General features: G+C 50.1%; 1 protein-coding gene across 1 annotated transcript in view; it reads right to left on the bottom strand.

Moving 5' to 3' along the window:
• Positions 1–25476, bottom strand: part of LOC140458943 (IgGFc-binding protein-like) — a 160137-nt gene that overhangs the window by 8037 nt on the left and 126624 nt on the right. The window contains exons 27-32 of the mRNA XM_072553677.1: positions 20558–21156; positions 18600–19167; positions 17062–17261; positions 14023–14403; positions 12586–12872; positions 5111–5379 (exon numbers count right to left, since the gene is read on the bottom strand). Of these exons, the coding sequence (XP_072409778.1) occupies positions 5111–5379; positions 12586–12872; positions 14023–14403; positions 17062–17261; positions 18600–19167; positions 20558–21156 (2304 nt within the window). The remainder of the gene's footprint in view (positions 1–5110; positions 5380–12585; positions 12873–14022; positions 14404–17061; positions 17262–18599; positions 19168–20557; positions 21157–25476) is intronic.

Below are 25476 nucleotides of genomic sequence, written 5' to 3' on the forward strand. Positions count from 1 at the left end.
GGAAACTTCTATTAGATCTCCCTCTCAGCCTTCTGCTCTCCAAGGAGAACAGTTCCAACCTCTTCAATTATCTTCATCACTGAAGTTTTTCAATCATTGTTGTCAAGCTGCACACAATTCTGGTCTCCCCGCTACAGGAAAGATGTTGTAAAACTTGAAAGAGTTCAAAAAAGAAGGCAAATCAGAGCAGGACTTATACACTTAATGGTAAGGTCCTGGGCAGTGTGGCTGAACAAAGAGACCTTGGAGCGCAAGTTCATAGCTCCTTGAAAGTGGAGTCACAGGTAGATAGGATAGTGAAGAAGGTGTTTGGTATGCTTTCCTTTCTTGATCAGAGTATTGAGTATTGATCAGAGGTCATGTTGCGGCTGTACAGGACATTGGTTAGGCCACTGTTGGAATACTGTGTGCAATTCTGGCCTCCCTCCTATCGGAAGGATGTTGTAAAGCTTGAAAGGGTTCAGAAATGATTTAAAAGGATGTTGCCAGGGTTGGAGGATCTGAGCTATAGGGAGAGGCTGAACAGGCTGGGGCTGTTTTCCCTGGAGCGTCGGAGGCTGAGGGGTGACCTTATGGAGATTTACAAAATTACAAAAAGACCCCAGTATTTTCCCTGGGGTGGGGGAGTCCAGAACTAGAGGGGCATAGGTTTAGGGTGAGAGGGGAAAGATATAAAGGGGACCTAAGGGGCAACGTTTTCACCCAGAGGGTGGTACGTGTATGGAATGAGCTGCCAGAGGAAGTGGTGGAGGCTGGTACAATTAGACCATTTGAAAGGCATCCGGATGGAGACATGAAGAGGAAGGGTTTAGAGGGATATGGGCTAAGTGCCCCTGTTGATAAAGCTGAGGGCACTGTGTGCTTTATTCACTGCTCTCTCCCCCTGTCCTGCCATCTTCAATGATTTGTGCACCCATACCCCAGCTCCCCGTGCTCCCGCCATACCGCCTTTAGAATTGTAGCCCCTATTTTGGATTGACTTTAAATGATTTTCCAACCCAAGTTCATCACCTCACACCTCCATGTATGAAACATCATCTGCCACCTTTCTGCCCATGTCAATGTGCTTTCGGAGTTCAACACTGTTGTGGAGTCACCCAGTACAGAAACAGACCAGCCCATCCATACTGAATGTAATCCCAAACTAAAGTAGATCCCCCCGCCTGCTCCTGGCCTGTATCCCTCCATACCTTTCTGATCCATGAACTTATTCAGGGGTCTTCTAAACATTGTACCATTACCCACATCTACCACTTCCTCAGAAAGTTCATTCCACATGCAAACCACCCTATCCTCCTCAGAGTTTACAATTCTTCTAAGCATCATAACATCTATAAATTCTGAAAGTATCCCCTGCAAGATCCAGATCATTAGTGTATTTTGGGAAAAGCAAGAGTCCCAATACGGAAACCCTGAGGAACTCCATATCAAACCTTTTCCCAGCCTGAAACATACACTGTTTCCTATCCCTCAGCTGATTTTGTAAGCACCTTCTACCTGTCCCTTTTACCCTGTTAGACCTGTCAGTTTGTCCACAAAGCATCCCATAGGACCGTATCAAACACCTTCGGTAAGTCCATGTACATTACATCAACTGCGCTGCTTTCCTCAACCCTCTCTGTTAGCTCTTCAAAACAGCTCCAGTTTTCCCCATAACATTCTTTAATTGGCTCGCATTTATTCATGTGATTACTAATGTTGTACCAAAGAGGTTCTTCTAAAAGCTTCCCCAGCATTGAAGTGAAACGGACTGGTCTGTAATTGCTGGGTTTATTCTCACAAAGCTTTCTTTGAACAAGGCAATTTTCCTGTTCCCCAGCAACACCCCTAGGTCCAGGGAGACTGATTATGGTCTGTGCTCCTGTAGTTTATGCTGTCACTTCCTTCACAATCCTTGGATGACTCTCTCAACCTGTCCCTGCCAATACAAACCATCCAACTATGCCTCCTTGTCAATCTTGATCCCACATGGAGACTGTTACCACATCTTTGTAGCATCCAGTTCCTTACCAATGTGAAGTGATGCATTTTCGAAGGTCAAGGTGAGGTGGAAATTATACAGTGAATGGCAGAACCCCTAGGAGTACTGTTTTGCAGAGGGATCTGGTCCACAGATCAGTGAAGGTGGCAGCACAGGTAAATAAGGGAGTATAAAAGGCCTATGGCACGCTTACCTTCAATGGAAGCAGCACTGAGTATAAGGATAGGCAGGTTATGCTGCAGCTTTATAGAGCTTCAGTTCAACCACAGTACTGTCATCACACTATCATGTGGATGTTTTGAAGAATGTACACAGAAGGTTTACCAGGATGTTGCCTGGTCTGGGGGATGTTAGCTATGGAGAAAGTTTGGATAGACTGGGTTTGTTTTCACTGGAACACAGGAGGTTGAGGGGCGATCTGATAAGAGTTTATAAGATTATGAATGGCATGGATAGAGTGGGAAATATGAGGAATTTTCCCAGGAGGGAGGGGTCAGTTACCAGGGGACACAGTTCAAGGTGGGGGTGGGGGCAGAATGTTTAAAAGAGATGTGTGCGGTAAGTTTTTCACACAGAGGGTGGGGTGTACCTGGAACACACTGCCAGTGGAGGGGGTGGAAGCAGACACAATAGCAGCATTTACCTGGATGGATACAGGAATAGGAAGGGAATAGAAGGATACCGATCCTGTAAGTGAAGACAGTTTTAGTATGGGTTGGCAGGCTGGAAGGGCCGAAGAGCCTGTTCCTATACCGAATTGTTCTCTGTTCTTTGGGAAAGTATTCCTGTAATACCTCGACCAGGCCACTTGCTGTTTTGTGTAAACTTCCTTTCGGCCGTACTCCCCTCTGGTGACCTTTGTACCTTCTACATCGCTCACGAACAATCTCCCTTTAACTTCACTGCCGGTCTCTATTCATAAACCCTCTTTGCTTCTTGTAGTCACTTTCTCACAGTGATTGCAGCTGCTAAAATTCCAAAACTTGGATCTCAAGCTGAAGACATTTCCTGTAATCCAGGACACAGGAGTTCCCGAAAAACAGAGAGCATATTCTTAAGTTGGAGCAGCTCTGTCAATTCCTTATCTAGTTGTTAACCCCATTACTGCTAAACCAACACCTGAGCAAAGCTATTAAGTCATAATTATGATTAAAACCTTACTCACCCTGGTAAATTTGACCAATGTTTAACAGGCCTTACGATTTGAAGTTAACCTTAATCAATGCTCTTTTGTCATGCTCACATGAAGACAATTTGGGGTTCCCTTGGTCTGTATCTCACTCCTGAATATGCACCTCCTTTATCAACTGTACACTTCCATTAAAAATCATTTCTCATCTATACTGTGTAGTTTGTTTAACTAACTAAAAACCAGAAAATATGGGAGGTCTGGCAGTATCTGTGAAGAGAGAGAGAGAGAAAGAGAAAGAGAGAAAGAGGTAAAGAGAAAGAGAGAGAGAGGTATAGAGAGAGAAAGAGAAAGAGAGAGAAGTAGAGAGAAAGAGAGAGATAGAGAGAGAAAGAGAAAGAGAGAGAGAGATAGAGATAGAGATCAAGAAACAGAGTTAATATTTTGTGTCCAGACTGACTCTTCTAGAGAACACTGAACATGAAACGTTAGCTCTGTTTCTCTCCCTATGGACACCACCAAACCTGCTGAGTTTCTCCAATACTTTCTGTTTTTGACTCAGCCTATTGCCAGCATCTGCAGTATTTTGATTTAATGAGCTTGCTTAACTTCTCACAGTAAATTACAATAAGAGTGTGCTGCTGATTGACAGAATGGCAGATGGAGTTTAATTTAGGTAAGATCAGATTACTTACAGTGTGGAAACAGGCCCTTCAGCCCAATAAGTCCACACTGACCCTCCATAAGAGCAGCCCACCCAGAACCATTCCCCTACACCTAACACTGTGGGCAATTTCCCATGGCTAATTCACCTAACCTGCACCTTTTTGGACTGTGGGAGGAAACCGGAGCACCCGGAGGAAACCCACACAGACACGGGGGGAGAATGTGCAAACTCCACACAGACAGTTGCCTGAGGTGGGAATTGAACCCGGGTCTCTGGTGGTGTGAGGCAGCAGTGCTAACCACTGTGCCATCGTGCCGCCCTCAATGTAAAGTGTTTGCATTTTGGTGGGTCAAGCCAGGGCAGAACTTACACAGTCGATGGCAAGACCCTGGGGAGGGTTATAGAGTAAAGCGATCTAGGAAGACAGGTTCATAGTTCCTTGAAAGGGGAGTCACAGGTAGGCAGGCGGTGAAGAAGGTTTTGGGTATGCTAGTTTTCATTGGTCAGAGCATTGACTAAAGGAGTTGGGATGACTTGTTGTGGCTGTACAGGACATTGGTGAGGCCACATTTGGAGAACTGTGTGTAGTTCTGGTTGTCCAACTATAGAAATTATATTATTAAATTAGAAAAAGTGCAGAAAAGATTTACTAGGCTGAAAGGTTTGAGTTATAAGGAGAAGTTGGACAGTTTGGGACTTTGTTCCCTAGTGTGTAGGAGACTGAGGGGTGCCCTTATAGAGCACGATAAAATCCCATGGTAGGGGATCTGAAACAAGGGCAGAGGTTTAAGGTGAGAGGGGAGAGATACAAACGGGGCCAGAGGGGCAATTTGTTTGCACAGAGGGTGGTGACTCTCTGGAATGGGCTGCCAGAGGTAGTGGGGGAAGTGAGTACAATTTAAGAAACATTTAGACCAGCACATGGATGGGATAGGTCCAGGGGGATAGGGACCAAACACAGGCAAACAGGTCTCAAATCATTGTGAAAACTGGGTGTTATGGTAAAGGACCTGTTTTTATGCTCTTGACCTCAATGAATCTATCTATGACTGTAGGCCTCTAAACCACCACAGACAGGCAGCATCCCCAGCTTAAAAATACAACAAACATCACCTTGAAAGCTGTTATCTCTACAGCAATGCCTGACTCACAATCCTTATTTTGACCACAAAGGGTTTACTACGAGGGAGTTAACACGTAATTCACGAATCTCTTGTCCTATGTCTCACCCAGGTGCAGTCACCTAACTTTGGTCTCCGGCCCCAGACTTTTTGCTCCTGAATTTGTAAGCTACAGTGAACAGCAAATACGAGGAAGGCAAATAGATTCTTACGGCAATTCCAGCTGGCCCTCCAAGAAGGGATGGAGAGCCCACGGATGGCACATGCCCTTTCATAGCCTGAGATGGCATCACAGAGCAGGAGATTGCTTGTCCCATATGCACACAGGTCATAGACACACGATGTGTAATAGTTGGTGGGGTCTAGGTGCCAGTGACATTCAGAGAAAGGTCCAGTCTCATTGACAATGATGGAGCAGAATGACTCAAATTGGAATCGGAGTGGACAGTCCAGCTCAACATTGCGATTATCGTCCTGACAACTACAGGAGAAACAAGAGGTCAATTAGAAATTAAATTATCACAACCTACACCCAAATACACAGAAAATATTGCTGACAATTTATTGGGACAGTGAAGAGAGAGCGTTACTCTGTATCTAACCCCGTGCTGTCCCTGTCTCTGGGAATGTTTGATGGGGGGGTCAGTGTAGAGAGAGCTTTACTCTGTATCTAATCCCGTACTGTCCCTGTCCCTGGGAGTGTTTGATGGGGTACAGTGTACAGTGAGCTTTACTCTGTATCTAACCCCATGCTGTCCCTGGACGTGGGAGAGTTCGATGGGGGGGAAAGTGTAGAGAGAGCTTTACTCTGTATCTAACCCTGTGCTGTCCCTGTCCCTGGGAGTGTTTGATGGGGGGGAAAGTGTAGAGGGAGCTTTACTCTGGATCTAACTCTGTGCAGTCCCTGTCCCTGGGAGTGTTTGATGGGGGGACAGTGTAGAGGGAGCTTTACTCTGTATCTAACCCCGTGCTGTCCCTGTCCCTGGGAGTGTTTAATGGGGGACAGTGTAGAGGAGGCTTTCCCCTGTATCTAACCCCGTGCTGTCCCTGTCCCTGGGAGTGTTTGATGGGGGACAATGTAGAGAGAGCTTTACTCTGTATCTAACCCTGTGCTGTCCCTGTCCTGGGTGTGTTTGATGGGGGGACCATGTAGAGTAAGCTTTACCCTGTATCTAACCCTGTGCTGTCCCTGTCCCTGGGAGTGTTTGATGGGGGGGACAGAGTAGAGGGATCTTTACTCTGTATCTAACCCCGTGCTGTCCCTGTCCCTGGGAGTGTTTAATGGGGAACAATGTAGAGGGAGCTTTACTCTGTAACTAACCCTGTGCTGTCCCTGTCCCTGGGAGTGTTTGATGGGGGACAGTGTAGAGTGAGCTTTACCCTGTATCATCCCCCGTGCTGTCCCTGTCCCTGGGAGTGTTTGATGGGGGACAGTGTAGAGGGAGCTTTACTCTGTATCTAACCCTGTGCTGTCCCTGTCCCTGGGAGTGTTTGATGAGGGACAGTGTAGAGGAAACTTTACTCTGTATCTAACCCCATGCTGTCCCTGGGAGTGTTTGATGGGGGGTCAGTGTAGAGGAAGCTTTACTCTGTATCTAACCCCATGCTGTCCCTGGACCTGGGAGAGTTCAATGGGGGGGAAAGTGTAGAGAGAGCTTTACTCTGTATCTAACCCTGTGCTGTCCCTGTCCCTGGGAGTGTTTGATGGGGGAGAAAGTGTAGAGGGAGCTTTACTCTGGATCTAACCCTGTGCTGTCCCTGTCCCTGGGAGCGTTTGATTGGGGGACAGTGTGGAGGGAGCTTTACTCTGTATCTAACCCCGTGCTGTCCCTGTCCCTGGGAGAGTTTGATGGGGGACAGTGTAGAGAGAGCTTTACTCTGTATCTAACCCCATGCTGTCCCTGGGAGTGTTTGATGGGGGGTCAGTGTAGAAAGAGCTTTACTCTGCATCTAACCCCGTGCTGTCCCCATCCCTGGGAGTGTTTAATGGGGGACAGTGTAGAGGGAGCTTTACTCTGTATCTAACCCCGTGCTGGCCCTGTCCCTGTCCCTGGAAGTGTTTGATGGGGGACAGTGTAGAGGGAGCTTTACTCTGTATCTAACCCCGTGCTGGCCCTGTCCCTGGGAGAGTTTGATGGGGGGACAGTGTAGAGGGAGCTTTATTCTGTATCTAACCCCGTGCTGTCCCTGCCCCTGGGAGTGTTTGATGGGGGACAATGTAGAGAGAGCTTTACTATGTATCTAACCCTGTGCTGTCCCTGTCCCTGCCCCTGGGAGTGTTTGATGGGGGACAGTGTAGAGGGAGATTTACTCTGTATCTAACCCTGTGCTGTCCCTGTCCCTGGGAGTGTTTGATGGGGGGACAGTGTAGAGGGAGATTTACTCTGTATCTAACCCTGTGCTGTCCCTGTCCTGGGTGTCTTTGATGGGGGGACCATGTAGAGTGAGCTTTATCCTGTATCTAACCCTGTGCTGTCCCTGTCCCTGGGAGTGTTTGATGGGGGGGGACAGTGTAGAGGGATCTTTACTCTGTATCTAACCCCGTGCTGTCCCTGTCCCTGGGAGTGTTTGATGGGGAACAGTATAATGGGAGCTTTACTCTGTATCTAACCCCGTGCTGTCCCTGTCCCTGGGAGTGTTTAATGGGGAACAGTGTAGAGGGAGCTTTACTCTGTATCTAACCCTGTGCTGTCCCTGTCCGTGGGAGTGTTTGTTGGGGAACAGTGTAGAGGAAGCTTTACCCTGTATCATCCCCCGTGCTGTCCCTGTCCCTGGGAGTGTTTGATGGGGGACAGTGTAGAGGAAGCTTTACTCTGTATCTAACCCTGTGCTGTCCCTGTCCCTGGGAGTGTTTGATGGGGAACAGTGTAGAGGGAGCTTTACTCTGTATCTAACCCCGTGCTGTCCCTGTCCCTGGGAGTGTTTGATGGGGGGACAGTGTAGAAAGAGCTTTACTCTGTATCTAACCCTGTGCTGTCCCTGTCCGTGGGAGTGTTTGTTGGGGAACAGTGTAGAGGAAGCTTTACCCTGTATCATCCCCCGTGCTGTCCCTGTCCCTGGGAGTGTTTGATGGGGGACAGTGTAGAGGGAGCTTTACTCTGTATCTAACCCTGTGCTGTCCCTGTCCCTGGGAGTGTTTGATGTGGGACAATGTAGAAGGAGCTTTACTCTGTATCTAACCCCGTGCTGTCCCTGTCCCTGGGAGTGTTTGATGGAGGGTCAGTGTAGAAAGAGCTTTACTCTGCATCTAACCCCGTGCTGTCCCCATCCCTGGGAGTGTTTAATGGGGAACAGTGTAGAGGGAGCTTTAGTCTGTATCTAACCCCGTGCTGGCCCTGTCCCTGTCCCTGGAAGTGTTTGATGGGGGACAGTGTAGAAGGAGCTTTACTCTGTATCTAACCCCGTGCTGGCCCTGTCCCTGGGAGAGTTTGATGGGGGGACAGCGTAGAGGAGGCTTTACTCTGTATCTCAACCCGTGCTGTCCCTGTCCCCGGGAGTGTTTAATGGGGAACAGTGTAGAGGGAGCTTTACTCTGTATCTAACCCCGTGCTGTCCCTGTCCCTGGGAGTGTTTGATGGGGGGACAGTGTAGAAAGAGCTTTACTCTGTATCTAACCCTGTGCTGTCCCTGTCCCTGGGAGTGTTTGATGGGGAACAGTGTAGAGGGAGCTTTACTCTGTATCTAACCCCGTGCTGTCCCTGTCCCTGGGAGTGTTTGATGGGGGGACAGTGTAGAAAGAGCTTTACTCTGTATCTAACCCTGTGCTGTCCCTGTCCCTGGGTGTGTTTGATGGGGAACAGTGTCGAGGAAGCTTTACTCTGTATCTAACCCTGTGCTGTCCCTGTCCGTGGGAGTGTTTGTTGGGGGACAGTGTAGAGGGAGCTTTACCCTGTATCATCCCCCGTGCTGTCCCCGTCCCTGGAAGTGTTTGATGGGGGACAGTGTAGAGGGAGCTTTACTCTGTATCTAACCCTGTGCTGTCCCTGTCCCTGGGAGTGTTTGATGGGGGGGACAGTGTAGAGGGAGCTTTACTCTGTATCTAACCCCGTGCTGTCCCTGTCCCTGGGAGTGTTTGATGTGGGACAATGTAGAAGGAGCTTTACTCTGTATCTAACCCCATGCTGTCCCTGGGAGTGTTTGATGGGGGGTCAGTGTAGAGGGAGCTTTACTCTGTATCTAACCCCGTGCTGTCCCTGTCCCTGGGAGAGTTTGATGGGGGACAGTGTAGACAGAGCTTTACTCTGTATCTAACCCCATGCTGTCCCTGGGAGTGTTTGATGGGGGGTCAGTGTAGAAAGAGCTTTACTCTGCATCTAACCCCGTGCTGTCCCCATCCCTGGGAGTGTTTAATGGGGAACAGTGTAGAGGGAGCTTTAGTCTGTATCTAACCCCGTGCTGGCCCTGTCCCTGTCCCTGGAAGTGTTTGATGGGGGACAGTGTAGAAGGAGCTTTACTCTGTATCTAACCCCGTGCTGGCCCTGTCCCTGGGAGAGTTTGATGGGGGGACAGCGTAGAGGGAGCTTTACTCTGTATCTCAACCTGTGCTGTCCCTGTCCCCGGGAGTGTTTAATGGGGAACAGTGTAGAGGGAGCTTTACTCTGTATCTAACCCCGTGCTGTCCCTGTCCCTGGGAGTGTTTGATGGGGGGACAGTGTAGAAAGAGCTTTACTCTGTATCTAACCCTGTGCTGTCCCTGTCCCTGGGAGTGTTTAATGGGGAACAGTGTAGAGGAAGCTTTACTCTGTATCTAACCCTGTGCTGTCCCTGTCCGTGGGAGTGTTTGTTGGGGGACCGTGTAGAGGAAGCTTTACCCTGTGTCATCCCCCGTGCTGTCCCTGTCCCTGGAAGTGTTTGATGGGGGACAGTGTAGAGGGAGCTTTACTCTGTATCTAACCCTGTGCTGTCCCTGTCCCTGGGAGTGTTTGATGGGGGGACAGTGTAGAGGGAGCTTTACTCTGTAGCTAACCCCGTGCTATCCCTGTCCCTGGGAGTGTTTAATGGGGAACAGTGTAGAGGAAGCTTTACTCTGTATCTAACCCCGTGCTGTCCCTGTCCGTGGGAGTGTTTGTTGGGGGACAGTGTAGAGGGAGCTTTACCCTGTATCATCCCCCGTGCTGTCCCCGTCCCTGGAAGTGTTTGATGGGGGACAGTGTAGAGGGAGCTTTACTCTGTATCTAACCCTGTGCTGTCCCTGTCCCTGGGAGTGTTTGATGGGGGGGACAGTGTAGAGGGAGCTTTACTCTGTATCTAACCCCGTGCTGTCCCTGTCCCTGGGAGTGTTTGATGTGGGACAGTGTAGAAGGAGCTTTACTCTGTATCTAACCCTGTGCTGTCCCTGTCCGTGGGAGTGTTTGTTGGGGAACAGTGTAGAGGAAGCTTTACCCTGTATCATCCCCCGTGCTGTCCCTGTCCCTGGGAGTGTTTGATGTGGGACAATGTAGAAGGAGCTTTACTCTGTATCTAACCCCATGCTGTCCCTGGGAGTGTTTGATGGGGGGTCAGTGTAGAGGGAGCTTTACTCTGTATCTAACCCCGTGCTGTCCCTGTCCCTGGGAGAGTTTGATGGGGGACAGTGTAGACAGAGCTTTACTCTGTATCTAACCCCATGCTGTCCCTGGGAGTGTTTGATGGGGGGTCAGTGTAGAAAGAGCTTTACTCTGCATCTAACCCCGTGCTGTCCCCATCCCTGGGAGTGTTTAATGGGGAACAGTGTAGAGGGAGCTTTAGTCTGTATCTAACCCCGTGCTGGCCCTGTCCCTGTCCCTGGAAGTGTTTGATGGGGGACAGTGTAGAAGGAGCTTTACTCTGTATCTAACCCCGTGCTGGCCCTGTCCCTGGGAGAGTTTGATGGGGGGACAGCGTAGAGGGAGCTTTACTCTGTATCTCAACCTGTGCTGTCCCTGTCCCCGGGAGTGTTTAATGGGGAACAGTGTAGAGGGAGCTTTACTCTGTATCTAACCCCGTGCTGTCCCTGTCCCTGGGAGTGTTTGATGGGGGGACAGTGTAGAAAGAGCTTTACTCTGTATCTAACCCTGTGCTGTCCCTGTCCCTGGGAGTGTTTAATGGGGAACAGTGTAGAGGAAGCTTTACTCTGTATCTAACCCTGTGCTGTCCCTGTCCGTGGGAGTGTTTGTTGGGGGACCGTGTAGAGGAAGCTTTACCCTGTGTCATCCCCCGTGCTGTCCCTGTCCCTGGAAGTGTTTGATGGGGGACAGTGTAGAGGGAGCTTTACTCTGTATCTAACCCTGTGCTGTCCCTGTCCCTGGGAGTGTTTGATGTGGGACAGTGTAGAAGGAGCTTTACTCTGTATCTAACCCCATGCTGTCCCTGGGAGTGTTTGATGGGGGGTCAGTGTAGAGGGAGCTTTACTCTGTATCTAACCCCGTGCTGTCCCTGTCCCTGGGAGTGTTTGATGGGGGGACAGTGTAGAGGGAGCTTTACTCTGTATCTAACCCCGTGCTATCCCTGTCCCTGGGAGTGTTTAATGGGGAACAGTGTAGAGGAAGCTTTACTCTGTATCTAACCCCGTGCAGGTCCCTTTGGTAGAGACTGGTTTTCAATTTCTTTGAGAGCAAGATTTACATTGGCTCTCCCTCTAAATTTCAAAATGCCAGGTTTATATACCCCCCCATAACACATGAGACTCTTATGATTTGATTGGTTTCCAGGTGTCAAAACAATAAAATTCAAATTCCACCTGCCCTTCTTCCGTGGTTACATCCAAGCCTGGGTGTCGCTGGAGAAGGAGCACACACTTTCCACCAACTCTCTCAAGCTGTTCAGGGAGAGGTGGGCGCTGCAGGGAGTGGAGTGCATTATTTCCCTCTCCAACTCTATTTTGATTTAATCCCTGACCTCCCCTTCACTGTCTGATCACACAGCATTGCCCTTTGGTGTGAAGGGCACTGCTTGTCACTGGCCACTCGGGTGTTTCCTATCTTCCTAGTGGTGGAAATTGAATAAAGATTCGTACACCTTGTGTCTCTCACTGTGTCTCACACCTGCACACACACACCATGGGTACTGGGGAAAATATAAGCACTACTGCTGTTAGGCGGTAGTGTGGGGGAAATTTTAAAAAATGAAAAAAATGAAAATTAAACTTCAAATTCCATTGGTTTCTGGTATCCTGAGCATAATTTAAACTAATTGATTAAATTTGCATTGTTGTCAGAACAGCAACCAAAGCTCGGGCATCCATTTCACGCCCATTTACTACATGAATCTATTTTGGAACAGCCCATCTCCCAGCCTTTCTATCAGGCAGCTGAGTCTGCAATTTAAATTTACTTCAATATTCAGAAAACACTTTCTATTTTAAAGTGAACATGCATGCTTTTGACTTCATAATACTACCATCTGCATAAAACTAAATTTTCCTAACTCCAAAAACAGAAATTGCTGGAAAATCTCTGCAGTTCTGGCAGCATCTGTGGAGAGCAATCAGAGTTAATTCGGGCATCAGAACATTTTCCCAGCTACCATCTGTTCTGCAGAAGGGTCACTCCAACCAAAATATTAACTCTGATCTCTCTCTACAAATGCTGCCAGACCCACTGAGCTTTTCCAGCCATTCCTGTTTCTGTTGGTACAGTAGTGGTCAGGTCAGAGGATGGGGCAGAGTGATCATTTCTCTCTCAAATCCTGCATGGTCTGTGTGTCTGACTGTGCAGCTGGAAAACTCTACCCCAAATCGCTGTTTTCCGTTTTCCAGGAATTGCCAAACTCCGTGTCGCTCCTGGCCGTCTGTCCGTTCGGCAGAACCTTGTCATCTGTCACGTTCCCATTGAAGTTCCCGCACATCCCACACAGTCTGTTTGCATATTCTGGCCCCACCTTTACCAACACCGTGCTCCTTCCATCATAATGCACCTCCAAATTGGTGACTATGTCAACCACAATGAAGCCATCCGACTGTGAGACACTGGCCAAGCCCTGAATACCGTGGGGCAACGATACGGTTGCGTCATTCACCTGGGAAGACAAGCAGGTCAGGTGACAATGAGCATCGAACAGTACAGCACCAGAACAGGCCCTTCGGCCCACAATGTTGTATCGAACATGACACCAAATTAAATTAAACCCTGCTGCCTGCCCTTGCTCCATATCCCTCCAATCTGTGTATATCCATGTGTTTGTCTAAAAGCCCCTTAATCCCCCCCCCCCCCCCCCCCTTATTGTATATGCCTCCACCACCCCCCATCAGCGTGTTCCACACTCCAACCCCTCTCTGGGTAAAAACCTTGCCCCTCACATCTCCTTTGAACTTTCCCCTCTCACCTTAATGGCATGTCCTCTAGTATTAGACATTTCAACTCTGGGAAAAAGATTCTGACTGTCAACCCAATCTCTGCATCTCATTATTTTATAAACTTCTATCAAGTCTCCCACCAGCCTCCACCACTCCAGAGAAAACAACCTGAGTTTTTCCAGCATCTCCTTATTGCTCATACCCTTCAATCCAGGCAGCATCCTGGGAAACCTCTTCTACCCTATGTGTTTCCCTCACTCTGTAAACAGAGTCTACTTGACCAGGCTAACTACCCACTGCAGCCAAGACCATCTGTCCCTTTGTGAGCATTCACAATGTGAAGCTGATGATATATTGGCACCTATAAAGGTAGGTGTCTCAGAGAGTGGCCACATGAATGAAAGAATCATCGAGAGGTGACAGGAGGTCACTTGGCCTTTATCTCTGCGCTGACCCCCTGCAGGGTCTAACTTGCCAATTGACTGCCCTTGGTGCTGCAGCCCTCCCCATATTTTCCCTTCAGATGACCATCCAAATATCCGTCAAATAGTCTCACTCACCCTGCCCCTCCATTCCCTGAGTTGGGGGGGGGGGGGGGGGGGGGTGGTTTCAGTTGCTTCATTGACTGATGGCCTCCTAGCTGTCTCTCTCTGTTTCTTGATGACCCGGCCAGTTCTGGTCAGGTCGCTCAGGATTTGGATGTAGGGTGGGGGAAGAGATGGGACAATCACAATGAACAGAACTGCATGGCCGACTCCTGCTCTTGTTCTTTGTGAATATCTCAGTCAAACCTCATCCCAATCTCCTCTTCTCCCAGACTGGATTGAGAAAAAGTGAATGTGGCTGATTACTGCCAACAGGAAGCAGACTCACCAGCACCACTCGGCCACTCTCGATAGCAATGTGAACCCCCGGGAGGTAGACGTGTACCCGGGATACAAATGACACCAGGTTGTTTCGTCGGTGCTGGTTCTCGGCCGTCACTCGGAACCAGTTTGCTGAGGACTGGCTACAGACCTTGGCCACATCGTAGTCACAGGTGCCCTGGAAGTGAGTCACTGCGCCATCAAAGCTGAGGTAGTGAGGGTCCCCGCTCACGGTGCATGTACTGAGTGAGGTGAGGCAGCCTCTTATCCCCCTCCTCACAGTGCATCGCTCTGTTGGACGGCAGCCTGCAGGAACACATCTCACCTCGTTCCTGGCCAGGCACTGGCATCGGGAGCTGCAGTCAGCTGTCAGTCTGACCTCCCCTATCTGCAAGGAAATGGCACCATCACAAACACAGTCTCGTTGGTCCCCTTACTGAAGGGGAAGGGTGTACATATGTTGGGCGGCATGGTGGCTCAGTGGTTAGCACTGTTACCTCCCAGCGCCAGGGACTCAGGTTCAATCACACTCTCCAGTGACTGTGGAGTTTGCACATTCATCCTATGTCTGCGTGGGTTTCCTCTACGTGCTCCGATTTCCTCCCACAGTCCAAGGGATGTGCAGGTTAGGGTGGGTTGGCCATGGGAAATTGTCCCATAGTATCCAGGGATGTGTAGGTTAGGGTGGGTTGGCCATGGGAAATTGTCCCATAGTGCCCAGGGATGTGTAGGTTAGAGTGGGATGGCCATGGGAAATTGTCCCATACTGTCCTGGGATGTGCAGGTTAGGGTGGATTGGCCATGGGAAATTGTCCCATAGTGCCCAGGGATGTGTAGGTTAGGGTGGTTGGCCATGGGAAATTGTCCCATAGTGCCCAGGGATGTGTAGGTAGGGTGGGATGGCCATGGGAAATTGTCCCATAGTGCCCAGGGATGTGTAGGTTAGGGTGGGATGGCCATGGGAAATTGTCCCATAGTGCCCAGTGATGTGTAGGTTAGAGTGGGATGGCCATGGGAAATTGTCCCATACTGTCCTGGGATGTGCAGGTTAGGGTGGATTGGCCATGGGAAATTGTCCCAGAGTGCCCAGGGATGTGTAGGTTAGGGTGGGATGGCCATGGGAAATTATCCCATAGTGCCCGGGGATGTGTAGGTTAGGGTGGATTAGTCAGGGGTAAGTGTAGAGCAGTAGGGTAGCGGTCTGGATGGGCTACTCTTTGAAGGATCAGCGTGGACTGGTTGGGCCGAAAGAGACTGTTTCCTCACTGGAGGGATTCTATGAAAAGGAGGATTGCTGGATTGGTTCCTGGAATAGAGTGGATTATCTCGGGAGGAGGGGTGGGACAGACTGGGCCTGCTCCCCTGGGATTGGAAAACCTGAACAAGGTGAACATGGGAAGGATGTCCCCTGGTGTGGGTCAGCCCAGGACTAGAGGGGGGGGAAGGTGAGGACTGCAGAGTCAGAGTTGGGGCTGGAAATGCATCACAGGTTATGCAGCATTCGAGGGGAAGGAAAGTCAACGTTTTGGGCATAAACCCCTTCATCGGGAATGTGGAGGGGGAAGGCAGCGAGAGATATATCAGGGAGTAGGGATACAGCTGGGGGAAAGGGAGGTGGGAAGGAGATAGGTGGATGCAGGTGGTGGTAATTGGGATAGGTTGGCGGGGAGGGTGGGGGAGATGAGTTCAATTACAGCTACTGAGGAAGGGGCACTGTTTAAAAATTACAGTCAGGCAAGTGACAAGAGGTGGTGCAGTGGTAATGTCCCTTTCTCTGTGCTTGAAGAGCTGGGTTCAAGCCCCACCTGTTCCAGAGGCAGATTCTAACATTTCTGAATAGGCTGATCTGAAAATATCCCAGACAACATTTTTGTTTTCTCACTGTCAGGGTTATGAGTCTTCGGAGCTCTCTACCTCAGAAAGCAGTGGATAGAGGTGTCATTTAGCATTTTTGAGGCTGATAGATTATTGTGGGGCAGGGGTTGAAGGGCAATCGAGGAGGGGGAGATGGAAATATGGGATTGGAATCTCAAATGGATCAATCACAACCTTAGTGATTATAGGAGCAGGGTCAAAGGGCTGAATGACCTATTTTCAATGTCCATTCACCAACCTCTCATCCTCCAAACCTTTCCTCCCCAACTTACCCACTCCCAACCCCAAAATCCCAACACCCCCACTCCCAACACCCCCACTCCCAACTCCCATCCCTACCCTTCCCAACTTCCCCATCCTCCAATCCTGCCTTCCCCAAAGCCTCCATTCCCAACTCCCCATGCTCCAACCCTCCACTCCCCAATCCCTCCACTCCCAACACCCCAGCCTCCAAACCTCCATGCTCCAACTCTCCCATTCTCAATGCCCCCATCCTCCAACCTCTGCTCCCCAACCCCTCCATTCCCAACACCCCATCCTCCAAACCTGCCCTCCGCAACCCTCTCCCTCTCAATGCCCCCATCCTCCAAGCCTGCATTCTCCAACCCTCCACTCTCACTTCTAACCTCCCCAACCCCTCCACTCCTAACACTCTATCCTTCAAATCTGCCCTCAACTACCCTCACTCCCAATGCCCCATCCTCCAACCCTGCCCCCCCAACCACCCCCACTCCCAATGCCACATCCTCCAACCCTGCATTCTCCAACTCCCACACTCCCAACACTCCATCCTCCAACACTGCCCTCCCCAACACCCACCCACTCCCAACACCCCCATCCTCCAACCCCTCCTCCCCAACCCATCCAAGGCTACCCACCACAACCCCCCAAACCCAATGCCCCATCCTCCAACCCTGCCCTCCCCAAAACCCCGCATTCCCAATGCTCCATCTTCCAACCCTGCTCTCCCCCACTTCCCCTACCTCCACAAAACCCCCACTCCCATTCTCATCCTCTTGAGCACCCCCATTCCCAATTCTCTGTCTTCCAACCCTATCCACCCCAACTACCCCACTCCCAACCCCACCATATCAACCCTCCCACTCCTGATCCAGCCCTTCCTAAAGCCCCACTCCCAACTCTGTCCACCGCAACCCCTCCATCGACCCACCTTCATGTACACCCCATCATGCGTACAACCACACTGCTCTGAAGGAACACAACTGTCCCCACTTCTCAAGTAACCACGGTCACAGAAACATCCTTCAGCACACTCCTGAGCACAGGACGATCCCACGGGGATATTTGCACAGTTTCCCTCACACGGGTTTCCGCACACCTCAAAGTGACTGTTTTCTGGGCACTGTATACCTGAGGAGAAAAGGAAGGGGTAATTGGGAGCTAAAATGGGAAACTCTCAGAGAGAGAGAGAGAGAGAGCTCTGCCAACAACACTGTGAAGGAATCCACTCCTGACATCACTCCCTCATCATCTCAACGATATCAGCAACGCAACCCACTGGGATCCTCAAAACGAGTGAGAAACCCACCTGCACCTTATCACTCCCACTGTGGTTATAGTATAACCTCCAACTGTCCATTCGTGACCATCCCCTTTATCCCTCAACCTGACACAAAAAATAGGAGCACAAGCAGGCCATTCGGCCCTTCCTTCACCATTCAATCTTGGCTAGTTATTCAACTCAGTCCCTTGCTCTCACTTTCTCACCTTTAATCCCTTTAGCCTGAAGAGCTAAATTTAACTCCTTCTTGAAAAACATTCAGTGGTTTGGCCTCAAACATTTTCTGTGTCCAACTGTCCAGTCACTGGGTGAAGACATATCTCCTTATTCCAGTTCCAAATGGCCTACCCCATAGCTTTAAACTGTAGGGAGTCAACGGCCCATTGTCAGTATCCTGAGCCTATTAATCCAGAGACCCAGATAATGTCCTGGGGACCCAGGTTCAAATCCTGTTACGACAGATGGTGGAATTTGAATTCAATGAAGGATCTTGAATTCAGAGTCTAACAATCACCATGAATCCAGCACCAATTGTTGGAAAACAGATCTGGTTCTTGAGGGAAGGAAACTGCTATCCTTACCTGGTCTGGTCAACATGTGAGTCTTAACTACACTGGGGGGGGGGGGGGGGTAATTAGGAATGAGCAACAAATACTGGGGCTAGTCAAGAATGAATAAATGGATCCCTGGTTCCAAACTCCCTGATTATCAGGAACATCCTTCATGCACCTACCCAGATCCATTCCATTAGTGCTTTGATGGTTTCTATGATATCACTTCCCCATCAATGGAAACTCCAGGGAATATCAAACTAACCAATCCAGCCCCTCTTCAGACATGTGTCTTTGCATCCCAGGAACCAGTCTGGGACTCTGCACTCCATCCAACACCAGCAAATCCTTCCTCAGAAACAGGGAGGCCTCGACTGCCCACACAATACACCAGGTGTGGTCTCACCCAGGTCCGGTATAATCGCAGCATCACGTCCCTGCTCCTGCACTCAACTGCTCCCACTATGAAGGACAACAGGTCTCTCGCTTTCCACATCTCCTGCTGCCCCAACACGCTCAGACTCAGTCACTGACACACAAGACCACCCAGATCTCATTGCATTCCCAACTTTCCCAATCTATCACCGTTTGGACAACACTCCGGCTTCCTGGAAAAGCTACAACTTTGGTCCTTACCGCAGCCAGTGACATTTCTCCAATCTCCGGTCATCATTCCCCGTCTCTGACACTCTGCTGCGTACGATCCAATCGCCTGACACAGCAGCTCCCTGCTCACTCCCACGGCGCACAGATCAAAGATGCAGTTTTCCTGGGAAGTCAGCGGGCTCAGTTCCGAATGGCACTGCTGGAATGGCCCACTGACCTTACTCAGAACACCACAGTAACTTTCGGAGCTCAACAGGCGGCGGACAGAGTCACTGCACAGAATCACCGAGCCCGGATCGTCCGAGCACACAGCCTCGGGATCGGAGATTTTCCAGCTGTTCCCGAACACTGCTGCTGTAGACAGCGCCGTGCCGTTGGGAGACACAAAATCGTCTGCCGGCTCTCCGTTGAAGTTTCCACACAGTCCGCACAGTGAGCCCGAATACAGACTGGGGACCATCACCTCCGCGTAATGGCTCAAGTCGTAGGACACTCGGAGCCCAAACACCGTCTCCAGCACCGCCGCTGATCCGCTCTGGAAAAGACGGACTTTCCCCGATTCTAAACTCACTGGCAAATTGACACTCTCTCCGTTTACCTGGCAACAGAGAAACAGAAGCTGGACTTGGGACAGAAATAGGGGGGAACACAGCAACAAATCACTGTCCCCTCCCCCCAATATCCCTCCCTCAGGAACAGGAGAAATGGCTCTCGGATTCTCCCGGAATTCTGCTCTTCCTGGAACACCTCCACCAGGGACCCATTTCCCCAAACCGCATTGACCCCCTCCCGATACATCAGGGAAAATCAGGCCCGCTCTTTCAGCAAAACCTTCACTGTCGCTGTCAGGAATGTGCCTCAATGTGTGCTTTATGTTCATTCATTCACTGGATGTGGGGCTCACTGGCTGGGCCCAGTATTTATTGCCCCGTCCTTAGTTGTCCCCCTTGAGAAGGTGGGGGTGAGCTGCCTTCTTGTCCCGCTGTAGGGTAGACTCACAATATCCCTGACGGAGGGAATCCCAGGATTCTGACCCTGGAAGGAATGGCCGATATATTTCCAAGTAAGGACGGTGAGGGGCTTGGAGTGGAATTTGCAGGGGGTGGTGTTCCCATGTACCTGCTGCCCCTTGTCCTTCTAGATGGAAGTGGCCTTGGGCTTGGAAAATGCTGTCCGAGGGTCTTTGGTGAGTTTCTGCAGTGCATCTTGTAAATGGGACACACTGCTGTTCCTGAGCGTCGGTGGGGGATGGAGGGGATGTTTGTGGATGTGGCGATAATCCAGCGGGGGCTGCTTTGTCCATCTCGGGTGTAGTTTGAGCTGCCACCATTCAGGGCAAGTGTGGAGTATTCCCTCACCCTCCTGCCTTGTGCCTTGTCGACAGTGGGATAGGCTTTGGGGGGGAGTCAGGAGGGGAGTTACTCACTGCAGGATTCCCATCCTCTGACCTGCTCTTGTAGCCACTGACATTACGTGGCTTGGTTAGGGTAATTTGTCCGCGGGAATTTTCCCGTAGTGTCCACGAACATACAGGTTAGGGGGGATTGGCCATGGGATTTTGTCCCATAGAATCCAGGAATTTGAGGCCAGGTGTGTTAGCTATGAGATATGCAGGATTAATGGGATTGTGTTGTGGGACAATGGATCAGGGTGGGATGCCATTCCCAGGGTCAGTGTGCACTCAATGGGCTGAACGGCCTCCTTCTGTTTGTGGGGATTCTAACAGTCCCTTTAGCAGAATAATGAATGAGCCAGAGGGTCATTGAGACAATACAGGAGGCAGGGTTACAAACCCCATGGTCAGTATGGGGGAGGGGGTGTGTGTTAGGGAAGGGGGTGTCTGGAGAGCACACCTCGGGGAGACTGAAATTGGGAATGTGCTTCCCTGGCATTCAGGATCCAGCACAATCCCTCTGATACCCACGATGGGCCGAACATCCTCTCTCTGTGCTGTCAGTGTCAATCCCTCTCATTGTCCTTGTGTTTACCTGCACTCTGCCCGTTTGACTCCTCGACACCTGGATCCGATGGCCATACACCTGAACTTCAACCAGACGTGTCCAGGACACAGCCTGGGACCCGCGATGATCGTTCTCCACAGCAACACTGAATGCGGTCAGGTTCGCAGCCTCTCCACACGACTTACTGAAGGTGTATTTACAAGAGCCTTGGAAATCAAACCTCTTGCCGTCAAAGCTGGTGTAATGGGGGTCACCGGAGGCGAGGCAGGTGCCACGTGCTCTGGGGTAGCAGCCCCGTACCCCGTTCACCAGGCGGCAATCTTCATGGTGCCCACAGCTGAAAGCGGAACAGCTCATGCCAACACTGGCGTTGAGGCAGCTACATTTCTGACTGCAGCTCTCAGTCAGGATGACACTCTCACCTTTGCTGTAGTAACGACCTTGGAAGGAGCAGCCACACTCAGCGGAGGTCACACACACACCTCCGCTCAGCAAGTAACCCGTGTCACACTTGCAGCCCTCCACGCACGGCTCGTTGCAAAACAACAGCGCGTTAGGATCAGTGCAAGTGGCTGGGCAGGCGCTAGTGCAGGTCTCGTAGTGACTGTGTGGTGGACACTGCATCTCTGAAACACAAAATGACACGGTGGAAGGGGAATTACAGTCAGTGATCCAAAAGGGAAATCTTTCCCCACAATGTGCCTCGATGTGAAACCTTTGGAAGCAGCAATTCATTGCTCTGTTCAGTTTCACTGTCTGCTGTTGAACACAGAGACAATCCTTATCCCAATGTCCTGTCACTAACCGACAGGGTGGGATGGGCTGTACCGAGCAGAATACCCAGGTTCCATAAGGTTACACTGCTCTATTCTGACCGGTCACTGCTTGGTAAAGCTGTCTTCAGCAAATCTCTGACTCTGATCCTGTACTTAGATTCCAGAAAGAGTTCAATCGACAGTTACAGCAAAGATGGTTGAGGGAAAATAAAGCTGATGCTGCAGTGGGTAACATATTGGTTTGTGTTAGTGATTGGCTGGTTAACAGAAAACACAGAGCAGATATCAGTGGCTCTTTTGTACGACTGCAAGATGTTTTCTTTCATTTGTGATTTGGTTTGTTGTATCATTTCCAGTGGTGGGAGACTGTGTATTGAGTCGGAAGAGATAGGAGAGGTCTTGAACAAGTACTTCTCTTCAGTATTTACGAACGAGAGGGACCGTATTGTTGAAGAGGAGAGTGTGAAACGGACTGATAAGCTAGAAGAGATACCTGTTAGGAAGGAAGATGTGTTGGACATTTTGAACAACTTGAGGATAGACAAGTCCCCCGGGCCTGACGGGATATATCCTAGGATTATGTGGGAAGCAAGAGAGGAAATTGCAGGACCGTTGGCAATGATCTTCTCGTCTTCACTGGCAACGGGGGTGGTACCAGGGGACTGGAGAGTACCGAATGGTGTGCCCCTGTTCAAAAAAGGGAATAGGGATAACCCCGGGAATTACAGGCCAGTTAGTCTTACTTCTGTGGTAGGCAAAGTAATGGAAAGGGTACTGAGGGATAGGATTTACGAGTATTTGGAAAGACACTGCTTGATTAGGGACAGCCAGCACGGATTTGTGAAGGGTAGGTCATGCCTTACAAGTCTTATTGAATTCTTCGAGGAGGTGACCAAGCATGTGGATGAGGGTAGAGCAGTGGATGTAGTGTACATGGATTTTAGTAAGGCATTTGATAAGGTTCTCCATGGTAGGCTTATGCGGAAAGTCAGGAGGCATGGGATAGAGGGAAATTTGGCCAATTGGATAGAAAACTGGCTAACCGGTCGAAGTCAGAGAGTGGTGGTAGATGGTAAATATTCAGCATGGAGCCCAGTTACAAGTGGAGCTCCGCAGGGATCAGTTCTGGGTCCTCTGCTGTTTGTAATTTTTATTAATGACTTAGATGAGGGAGTCGAAGGGTAGGTCAGTAAATTTGCAGATGATACAAAGATAGGTGGAGTCGTGGACAGTGAGGAGGGCTGTTGTCGGCTGCAGAGGGACTTAGATATGATGCAGAGTTGGGCTGAGGAGTGGCAGATGGAGTTCAACCCTGCCAAGTGTGAGGTTGTCCATTTTGGAAGAACAAATAAGAATGCGGAATACAGGGTTAATGGTAGGGTTCTTGGTCAGGTGGAGGAACAGAGGGATCTTGGGGTCTATGTACATAGACCTTTGAAGGTTGCCACTCAGGTGGATAGAGTTTTTAAGAAGGCCTATGGAGTATTATCGTTCATTCGCAGAGGGATTGAATTCAAGAGTCGTGAGGTGATGTTGCAGCTGTACAGGACTTTGGTTAGGCCACAGTTGGAGTACTGTGTGCAGTTCTGGTCGCCTCACTTTAGGAAAGGTGTGGAAGCTTTGGAGAGGGTGCAGAGAAGATTTACCAGGATGTTTCCTGGAATGGAGAGTAGGTCGTACGAGGATAGGTTGAGAGTTCTCGGCCTTTTCTCGTTGGAACGGCGAAGGATGAGGGGTGACTTGATAGAGGTTTATAAGATGATCAGAGGAATAGATAGAGTAGACAGTCAGAAACTATTTCCCCGGGTACAACAGAGTGTTACAAGGGGACATAAATTTAAGGTGAAGGGTGGAAGGTATAGGGGAGATGTCAGGGGTGGGTTCTTTACCCAGAGAGTGGTGGGGGCATGGAATGCGCTGCCCGTGGGAGTGATAGAGTCAGAATCATTGGTGACCTTTAAGCGGCATTTGGATAGGTACATGGATGGGTGCTTAATCTAGGATACAAGTTCGGCACAACATCGTGGGCCGAAGGGCCTGTTCTGTGCTGTATTGTTCTATGTTCTATTTCCCATGTACCTCATTCACAACTGAATGTTGTTAATGTACCAGCCACAACCACTTCCAATGGCAGCTCATTCCAAGTGCGTACCACACACTGTGTGAAAAAGTTACCCCTCAGGTTCCTTTTTATCCACCACCCCCACCCCCCCCACCCCCAAATCAGAAACTGACAACCTCTCGTCCTTGATTCCCCTACCCTGGGAAAGAAAAACTGAGTGCATTCACCCTCTCAGTGCCAATCATGATCTTATACCCTTCTACAAGATCACCCAGTCAGTCTCCCACACTCAAGTGAAAAGATTACCATTTACCACTGACTTATATAACCTAACACTGTGGGTAAATTACCATGGCCAATTCACCTGACCTGCACATCCCTGGGCAGTATGGGACAATTTCCCATGGCCAATCCACACTAACCTGCACATCACTGGGCACTAATGGACAATTTCCCATGGCCAATCCACCCGAACCTGCACATCACTGGGCACTATGGGACAATGTCCCATAGCCAATCCACCCGAACCTGCACATCACTGGGCACTATGGGACAATGTCCCATAGCCAATCCACCCTAACCTGCACATCCCTGGGCACTATGGGACAATTCCCCATGGCCATTCCACCCTAACCTGCACATCACTGGGCAGTATGGGACAATTTCCCATGGCCAACCCACTGTGACCTGCACATCCCAGGACACGATGGGACAATTTCCCATGGCCAATCCACCCTAACCTCCACATCCCTGGGCACTATGGGACAATTTCCCATGGCCAATCCACCCTAACCTGCACATCCCTGAGCAGAATGGGACAATTTCCCGTGGACAATCCACCCTAATCTGCACATCCCTGGGCACTATGGGACAATTTCCCATGGCCAATCCACCCTAACCTGCACATCCCTGGGCACTATGGGACAATTTCCCATGGTAAAAACAATGACTGCAGATGCTGAAAACCAAATACTGGATTGGTGGTGCTGGAAGAGCACAGCAGTTCAGGCAGCATCCAACGAGCAGCGAAATCGACGTTTCGGGCAAAAGCCCTTCATATGGGACAATTTCCCATGGCCAACCCACTGTAAGCTGCACATCCCTGGACACGATGGGACAATTTCCCATGGTCAATCCACCCTAACCTCCACATCCATGGACACCATGGGAAAATCTCCCACAGCCAATCCACCCGATACTGCACATTACTGGGAACTATGGGACAATTTCCCATGGCCAATCCACCCGAACCTGCACATCACTGGGCACTAATGGACAATTTCCCATGGCCAATGCACCCTAACCTGCACATCCCTGGGCACGATGGGACAATGTCCCATAGCCAATCCACCCTAACCTGCACATCACTGGGCAGTATGGGACAATTTCCCATGGCCAACCCACTGTGACCTGCACATCCCAGGACACGATGGGACAATTTCCCATGGCCAATCCACCCTAACCTCCACATCCCTGGGCACTACGGGAAAATTTCCCATGGCCAATCCACCCTAACCTGCACATCCCTGAGCACAATGGGACAATTTCCCGTGGACAATCCACCCTAATCTGCACATCCCTGGGCACTATGGGACAATTTCCCATGGCCAATCCACCCTAACCTGCACATCCCTGGGCACTATGGGACAATTTCCCATGGTAAAAACAATGACTGCAGATGCTGAAAACCAAATACTGGATTGGTGGTGCTGGAAGAGCACAGCAGTTCAGGCAGCATCCAACGAGCAGCGAAATCGACGTTTCGGGCAAAAGCCCTTCATATGGGACAATTTCCCATGGCCAACCCACTGTAAGCTGCACATCCCTGGACACGATGGGACAATTTCCCATGGTCAATCCACCCTAACCTCCACATCCATGGACACCATGGGAAAATCTCCCACAGCCAATCCACCCGATACTGCACATTACTGGGAACTATGGGACAATTTCCCATGGTCAATCCACCCTAACCTACACAGGCCTGGGCACTATGGGACAATTTCCCATGGCCAACCCACCCTAACCTTCACATCCCTGGACACTATGGGACAATTTTCCATGGCCAATCCACCCGAGCCTGCACATCCCTGGGCACTATCAGACAA

This window comes from Chiloscyllium punctatum, chromosome 34 (assembly GCF_047496795.1).
Source record: "Chiloscyllium punctatum isolate Juve2018m chromosome 34, sChiPun1.3, whole genome shotgun sequence".
Taxonomy (NCBI): domain Eukaryota; kingdom Metazoa; phylum Chordata; class Chondrichthyes; order Orectolobiformes; family Hemiscylliidae; genus Chiloscyllium; species Chiloscyllium punctatum.